At 65.5% G+C, this 8322-nt stretch overlaps 2 protein-coding genes across 2 annotated transcripts in view; one reads left to right on the forward strand and one right to left on the reverse strand.

Moving 5' to 3' along the window:
- EMIHUDRAFT_457934 (putative subunit of cohesin complex) overlaps positions 1 to 1172 on the forward strand; it is a 4049-nt gene extending 2877 nt beyond the window's left edge. Inside the window, exons 8-11 of the mRNA XM_005776051.1 lie at positions 18 to 85; positions 172 to 250; positions 334 to 392; positions 573 to 1172. Coding sequence (XP_005776108.1) covers positions 18 to 85; positions 172 to 250; positions 334 to 392; positions 573 to 732 — 366 coding nt within the window. The 3' untranslated portion in view covers positions 733 to 1172. The remainder of the gene's footprint in view (positions 1 to 17; positions 86 to 171; positions 251 to 333; positions 393 to 572) is intronic.
- Positions 1173 to 3976: 2804 nt separating this feature from the next.
- On the reverse strand, positions 3977 to 7767 carry EMIHUDRAFT_469461 (hypothetical protein; the record flags this gene model as incomplete). The annotated part of the gene is made up of 5 exons (XM_005776052.1): positions 3977 to 6241; positions 6381 to 6498; positions 6634 to 7046; positions 7125 to 7568; positions 7684 to 7767. The coding sequence occupies 5 exons, from the start codon at positions 7765 to 7767 to the stop codon at positions 3977 to 3979; spliced, it is 3324 nt and encodes a 1107-aa protein (XP_005776109.1).
- Positions 7768 to 8322: the final 555 nt, after the last annotated feature.

Below are 8322 nucleotides of genomic sequence, written 5' to 3' on the forward strand. Positions count from 1 at the left end.
GCGGCGCGGCCACGCAGACCATGCAGCAGCTGTCGGGCGGCCAAAAGACAATGGTCGCCCTCTGCCTCATCTTCGCCATCCAGCGGTGCGACCCGGCCGCCCCTCGACGCCGGGCACGGGCACGTCTCCCGCCCTCTCCCCGCACCTCCCCCGATCTCGCCCCCCGGCAAGGTGCGACCCGGCCCCCTTCTACATCTTCGACGAGATCGACGCCAACCTCGACGCGGCGCACCGCTCCTCGCTCGCGCAGGCACTCTCCCCTCCCCTACCCAAACGGTACCCGAACCCCTCCCCTACCCCCACGTACCCGAACCCCGCTCCTCGCTCGCGCAGATGATCGAGCGGCAGGCGTCGCGCGTCAACGAGGAGTCGGGCGACCCCGAGCCGACGCAGCGCGTCACGCTAGAAGCGCCACGCACTCGGGTCTCCCGACGAGCGCTCGAGAGGACACGCACTCCGCTGTGTTCGGCCGTCTTCGGCCGTCTCCCCCCTCGTCTTCACGCGGACCTCTGGTGGCCCCGCGCAATGCCGCCTCCCCCGCCGTGAGGTCGGCCCTCTTCACCCCCGCGCAGGTTCATCACCACCACCTTCCGGCCCGAGCTCATCCACACGGGCGACAAGTTCTACGGCGTCACGCACCGCAACAAGGCGTCGACCATCAAGTCGATCTCCAAGGCGGACGCGCTGCGCATCATCTCCGAGGACCAGAACCGGCAGCGGCAGCACGCGTGAGCCCCGGGGGGCGGCGGGGGAGGGGGGGAGGGGCGGGGGGGGCGGCGACCCGGGGCGGCTCGAGGACTCGTCCTCGGGCGGGTGGGTGGGTGGGGGGCATTGGCAACCCTCCGCTGCTCCCAGCCCTCCGCTGCTCCTAGGGAGTGCAGCGGAGGGACGCGGTCCTTGGCCAACCTCTGCCGGCTCCTTGGGGGGGGGGCGGAGTACTGCATGTCGCTACGTTGCCGCTTGGCGTGGGGAGAGGCTGCCGCGAGTCCGGGGGTCCGAGAGACGACCTGGGGGCGTGACGATCTCGCGGGTCGTACATGGTCCCCTGGAGGCCACTCCCGTGCCACTCGAAGGGTCTTGTGGGGAAATGACTACTACGTACGTATGCCGTGTCACAGCCGATGTGCGAGTGTGTGACAAAGGAGCGCATATACAACTGCAAAAGAAATCGTAAGCACTCCGCCGTGCGTGTACTTCAAAAATGCGGGTCTGCGTCTGCGTGGGCGGAGTGAGGCCGCGGGTCGTCGGCGAAGACCGAGCATTGACGTTACTACGTACCACCTTGACCTGACTGCACGACGCACTGGACCATCGCTCCAACAGCGATGGAGGAGCATCAGCCATTAGCCCGACACGTCGCCGTTGGCGTAACGGTAGTTTCCCCATCTTGTATGCTTTGCACATCGCGTCGATTCCTTTTCGCGTGAGCACCACCCTGAAGCCCGCCCAGCGATAAAATCAGTCTCGCCCATATTTCGTTCGCTCCACTGTCTCCCCCCGCCGCTCTCACCTTCAAACAAACCAGCCCGTTACGGCCTGTCTGCTGTGAGAGAGAGTTCTTTTGTTTAAATTCTCTTCCACCTGGTGGTGCGATGGGCTCCCTCCCGCGGGGAGAAGTCAGGGAGATGTCAGCGTGCTATCAGCCCTCTGCAGCATCAGGTGCACAGCGAGCACGCTGCGGCGCTCGCCCAGACGCCGCGAGGAGGAGCGCTCCTTCTCCACGCACCACGGGGCGCGCCTCCCTTGCACCTAGCCTTGCACCGGGCAGGGACGATGACCAAGATGAGCCCAGAGGTGGACATCGCCGTTCGCCCCGGCGCACACGTGGGCACAACGCCCCGGCGCTCACGGCGGCCTCCCGGATGGACAGTAACGCACACCGATCTGGTTCTTGCATGCGGGAACGTCTTCTCTCTCTCTCTCTCTCTCTCTCTCTCTCTCTCTCTCTCTCTCTCTCTCTCTCTCTCTCTCTCTCTCTCTCTCGCTCCCTCCCTCCGTCCCTCTGTCTCCCTCTCCCTCTCCCTCTAAGACATGTAGCATGCAGTTTGCACTCTTGGGTGGGATTCTGTTTCCCGCACCTGTACCTGTATTGTGCATTCTGTGGAGGGAGATGGAGGGGGTTAAAACACGCATATCGCGTTCAGCATGACGATGAGTAGCTCGCGATTGACGCTACACTGCAGGTGCACCCCATCGACGAACGCGCCCTCGGTGATAGCCCAGTCAGCAGACTTGAGCTGCCTTGGTAGCTGCATGAGCATCGTGAGCACGTCCACGACGCCCACACCCCCATCTCGTGCGCGAGACTCGTGGCGCCCTTGACGCCGAGAGGGAAGCCTTGGCGTGAGGTGGCGCTAAGACCTCCCCTGAGCCGTGGGGTGGTAGTGCGCCATCATGCGCGATGCGACGCGCCTCGCATCGCACTATCGAACACGCGCCGCATGAAAAGCAGGTTCGTGTCCGGATTGTAGTAGAGCTATTTTGCCGACTACCTACGATTGCGCTTGGCGCTGCAAAAGACCGTCGTCCTTATGCCTCGACCGCCATCAGCTCCGACCGCCCCGCCCACCAATCGTCTCCGACCCTGCGACTACCCTCACCTCTTCCCGCAGGGCACCACCTTCACCGACTCGCACTTCAACTTCGGTCAACATCTTGTCGCCGCCACCAGCCTGCTGCCCAGCATACTCGCAACCGATCGACCGATACCGTCAAGTACTAGTCCGCGCCACCAACCTACCCATCAAGATGCAGCCTCGACTCCTCCTGCTCGCCATCTCTTGCCGACCGACTTGCCGCTTCGGCCATTTCCTGCGCTACCTCCCCCCTTCCATCATCTCCGCCTTCGTAGACGACTTACGCCGCGAAATCCTCCACGCCTTTGAACGGACACTCGCCCTGCCGGCCGACACCGTCGCCTCCTCCCCTCCCGAGATGGCCTCCCACTTCCAATTCTTCCAGGCGCTATCTGCCGGCGGCATCGGATTCGACGACCCCGCCCGCGTCTCGCCCGCCGCCTACCTCGCCTCGATGGCCTCCACGCTACCCATCCACAGGCGAGACCCAGCCGTCGCCACCTTCGTCAAGGACCCATCGAGCGAGGCGAGGATGAACGGCAGCGGCGTGGATCGTTGCGGCTCTGTGGGAAGATCGGAATCATTGAGCGCGTCGGAGAGGTGGAAGCGGGCGGCGATGATGGTGTCGCCGGGCGAGGACGGCGGCCTTGGATCGTGTCGCCACCCCTCCCCGGGAGGTCGGGCCCGCTCTCCCTGGTCGACGAATCGCGCCCGCACCCGCGGCCTCTCTATCGTCCTCGGTTCACCCCCCCTCTCCGCCGGCTCCTCTTCAGGCCCGGGGAGGCGTGGCACCCCCTGTCGAAGATCACGAGCGCGTTGGACTTTTCACTCCGGACAAAGACCGCTGCACAGCGGACGGTATGGCTATGGGCCGTGCAGCGGTCATAGCGGCGAGGCGCGGGACCGTCTGTGGCGAAGTGGGCCGCGTCCCCGGATTTCCGTCAACTCAGCCTCCACACCCTCGATACACTTCTTTCGGCGGCGCGCCATCGACTCCCCCACGCCCCACGCGCCACGCGGGCAGAGGTTGCACCCGAAGCTCCGTTGGACTTGGAGCTCAGTCGCGCTCCCAATACGTGCATCACTTTTGTGACAGGTCTCAGACTTTGAGCGGCCTTATCTCGGTAACTATTGATGGTCCACCTGAAAACTCTTCGGATTTGGAACGGGCGCCCATGCACGTAAATTGGGAGCGCGACTGAGCTTGTGGACGTTTTCAAGATTACAGAGTGAATTGGAACTAGCCACACCTGCTAGAGCTCGTCTGCGGTAGTGGTCGAGGCAAAAGCAATACTCGAGTACGGAACGCTCTACTAACGTGCGCACAGGGACGTCGGCGCCACCTACATCCCGGCGCGGCGCGCGCACGCTCGGGCGCGCGAGGTATCGCCAAACACGTCCTACGGCTGCACTACAGGCTGCTGGCGCGACTCGGCGGGGCGCCGCCGCACGAGGCGTGCCACCGCTATGCGGCGGCGGAGGAGCTGCCACCGCCGCTGGAGCGGCCCCGCGTCGCACGGCACCGCTCCCATGCTGCACAGCGCGAGGCGGCGGCTCACGGTGCGGTGCGCCGGAGCCGGGTAGAGCGGCACCGCCACCGTGTCGAAGAGCTTGTACGGCGGCTGCAGCAGCACCTGCGGCGTCTGCTGGAAAAAGTTGCGGAACGGAACGCCGCCGCAGGTAGGGTCCTGCTCGTGGACCATGGCGATCGCGATGCGTCGGTCCATCGCCGCTTGCACGAGGCGCGCGACGGCGCCGCCGGCGTCCAGGAAGGTCTTATCGTTCAGGTAGAGCAGGCACACTACGTGCCCGGAGAGCGGGGCCGCGTTGACTCCCTCGAGCGCCTCCTCCGCATCGCGGATCGTTACCGTCTCGGCGCTGGCGGTAGAGCCGCGCCCCTCCCTCGCCGCCGTATTGAGCTCCCTTGCAATGCCGACGGCGTCCTCGTTGTCGCGGCACACGAGGATGGTGACGGGGCCGCTGAAGGCAACGGGGCCCGCCTGGCGAGGGACCATCACTCCTCCAGCAAGCTCGGCCGGGCGGCTCGCATAGTAAGGAGAGTGCAACAGCATGCGAAGCGCGACCGCCTTGAGCGACTCGAGCTGAAAGGCGTTCACCCGCACCCACACAATCGGCGTCGTCGCCTCAAACACGCGCGCGAGCATCTCGTCCGGCCCGCTGTAGGAGGGGTGGCCAGGCGGGGCGACCTCGACGCAGTGCTCGCGGCACTCTGCCTTCAGCGCCTCGATCGAGGCGCCGCCCTTGTCGACGTCAGCCTCCTGGATCGGGATGAAGGGCCGGTTCGAGCCTAGCGCAGCGTACAGCTCGCGGCGACAGTTGAAGCTCTTGAAGTATCCCGCGCTGAGGAAGACGAGAAAGGTCGTCGCGTCTCTGACCGACTCCTCGAGCCTGCCCACGTCCTCGAGGTTGTCGACGTCGAGCCAGATCCGGACGCCGGGGAGAAGAAGCTGGAGCTGCCTCACGACGGTGTGCGTCTGGTCCTGGCCGGTCCCCCAGCAGTGCGAGATGAAGCCGTGGAAGTGGCACTCGGGGGACAGCTCGAGGACTGGGGGGCGGCCGGAGGAGGAGAGGCGGATGGTGGGCATGCGGACGGCGCTGACTGTCTTGAAGAGGACGACGAGCAGCGACGCGGCCAGCATTGCGGCGGTGAGCGCGATCACAAACTCACTCGCTCCGCGCGCACTCTCGAAGCCGACGAGGGCCTTGCACATGTCCTCGTAGGCGGCGCTCTCGCACAGCTGAATCACCATGCCGGAGGTGAAGCAGCAGGCGAGCAACAGATTGGCGGTGCACGCGAGGTAGAGGTCGTCGTCGCGCTTGAAGGGCCGGGCGAGGGCGAGGGCGGCGAGGTAGAGGGCCGAGACGACAGAGGCGACGAGGAGGCGGAGCAGCTTGCTCGAGCCGTCGTCTGTCTGAATGAAGAGCACCAGTGAAGCAAGGAAGAGTTTGCGGCCCAGATCGACGACCTCCCAGAAGAGAAAGCGCGGGTCGTAGTCGCGCCAGAGGAAGCGGCTGGCTCGGGCCGTGGCCCTGACTCGCTGCGCCTGCACCTCGGAGCGGATCGAAAGCAGGAGCGCCAGGAAGGCTAGCGGCACGAGCACCGGCCAGAGGACAAAGAAGGCCCAGAAGTACGCGTCGAGGCCGCTGTACTCGTCGTCGTCGGCGCTGCAGAGCACGTCGAGGTCGGCCACGAGGTAGGAGCGCCTGTCCCCGGTCAAGTCGTCGACATTAAACGACTCGCACTGCCGCGCCTTGAAGATGGAGCGGGAGACCGAGGGCAGCACGAGGTAGGCAACGAGGATGGCCCAGTAGAGGAGGCGACGCAGCGTAGCGCGCACAAGGTCGCGCTGGAGGGCGTCGGCGCGACCAGACAGAAGCCACTCCGCGAGGGCGCAGCAGGCGAGGGCGGCGCCTCCGAGCATGATGGAGAAGATCGGCCACAAGCCTGCGAGCAGGAGCCGGTCTCCCATCGAGCCGATGCAGGCATCGGGATAGGTGAGGCCAAGCAGGTCGAGGCTGATCGCGTCCATGAAGTCGGTCCAGCGCGTGAAGTCCTCGTGGAGGCGGACGCCGTAGACGGGGCCGAGCGTCGCGGCGATCTGGTAGAAGCTGACCAGGATCTTGAACTTGGGCTGGAAGCCGACCTAAGGCAAATGATGGGAAAGGTGTCTCGCCACACGCAATATGTGAGGCAGCGACGGGCTACTCCCATTCTATTATCGGCAGAAAGTCCACGGCAGGAGAAGAGGCAGTGCAGGGTGACTGAGGGGGCTGCACGCCGACCTGCGACTCGCAGATGTCAAGACGTGCTCTGAGGCGGCCCCACGCCTCGGCGCGGGCGATGGCGCGGTACAAGACGAGCCCAGTGCCCGCCTGTAGGACTCGCGTGTCCCCGCAATACCTGCGTGTGCTTCTGCTGGGAGGTGCTCACCGCCGGGGCGGCCGTCTCCTCTGGAAACTCCTTCCAGTCGGCGTCGCCCTACGCGTCGAACGCGGGATGGGGTCACAGAGTGGGTCGGCAGACGCCGGCGCGCACCAGGCGCTCGCCGCCGTGGCGGCGGGCTTCTTCTCCTCCGGAAATTCCTTGATCGACGGCAGCGGCGCGCCGCCGGCCTCCGCCGGCTTGAGGGCCGTGGCGACCTCGGTGGCCGGCTTGAGCGCCGGGTTCTTGATGGCGCCGGTCTCGTCAACGCAGGCCTCCGCGCCAGACGTTGCCGCAGGGATGTCCTTCTTGAGGGCGCCCTTGACGGCGCCGGTGGGGGCCGTCGGTGGGCCGGTCGGGCGCGTAAACTTGGACCAGAAAACGGCGGGCGGGTGGGTGGCGAACATGGCCTTGGCCTTGTCCGAGTCGACCGCGCCCGCGTCGGGCGCCTTTTCCGCGGCCGGGTCCTTCTTGAGGACGTCCTCCGTGCCAGACTTTGCCACGGTGATGTCCTTGACGCCGCACGCCTGTGGGCGAGGGAAAGTACGCACAGGCTTTCAGAGACGGGAGAGGGATGATAACGATCCTGGCGAGCGCACGCGCACCTTCGCTCCGAGGAGCGAAGGCGACACCGACTCGGAGATGACGATCGTGATGCGGCCGTCGTCAGCCGGCACGATTCCGACCTTCGCGAAGGACTTCATCGGCGAAGACCCGCCCGCGACGTTGCCGCTGCTCGCGTCAATGCCGTCCTTGAGCGGGCTGGGCTCGCTCTCGGGCGGGATGCCGACGGCCTTGGCGCCGGCCGGATCGTCGACGGTGAACGCCTCGGGCACGGCGTCGAGCGAAACGCCCGCAAAGTGGACGCCGGCGAGCGAGCCGGCGGGCTCGCCCTCGGACGGGACGTTGCCAGTGCCGGTGTTGGCGGTGCAGGTGCCGCCGGTGCCGGTGTCGATGCCATCCTTGAGCGAGACGGGCTCGGAGGGGATGCCGACGGCGTTACCTCCGTCAGAGTCGACGACGGCCGTGTTGTCCGCAGCCAGAGACGCCTGTCAGCCACAGAACGCGAGAGGGTCGTCTTGCAGGGAAAGCGCAGCGTTGCGTGCGTTGCAGCGGGGCGCGTGTGCATACCCCCTCCCTCAGCCACTGCAAATTAACGCACACCTGCTTGTCAGCAAGCGGCGGCGGAGGAGAGAGCTTGAGCACGAGCTTGTCACCGGCGGCCGGCACGAACTCGAGTTTGAGCATGTTGATCGAATGAATTCCTGCAGAGAGTCAAGAAGCGGTTGAGGGTGGTGTCCCCGATGGGAGGTGCAGGCCAGCGCTCGAGTGGCCCTCGCGGCTGCGGACACAGAGTGGCACTCTCTAGACGCAGCAGAGATGCGAGCAGGGCGGGAACTTGACTCGGCAGGGTCAATCTCAGGTCAATCTCGGCTCGTAGCAGGAAAGGCAAGCGCCTACGGGATCGCGACCATGTGAAAGAGGGTGAAAAACTGATATTAAGATGTCTGGGGGTATATGGGGTATATGGGGGTACATGGGGGTACATGGGGGTACATGGGGGTATATGGCTATGATAAAATCTCGGGGAATCTCCCCTCGAAACGGTCTCGAGCCCGCCCGCCACCCACCCACCCAGCCAGGCGTTGCGGCTCCCCTCCCTCTTGTTCCTGCCGGGGTGGGGTTTTTCCCTGTTCCCTTTGGTTCTTTTTTTCTCGCGGTGTGTCCTTTTTCTTCTTTTCTGGGCCTGTGTCCCGGGTCCGTTGGCGGCTGTTCCCCCCCTCCCGTTCTTGTTTTCCCCCC

Source organism: Emiliania huxleyi (genome assembly GCF_000372725.1).
Source record: "Emiliania huxleyi CCMP1516 unplaced genomic scaffold EMIHUscaffold_286, whole genome shotgun sequence".
Taxonomy (NCBI): domain Eukaryota; phylum Haptophyta; order Isochrysidales; family Noelaerhabdaceae; genus Emiliania; species Emiliania huxleyi.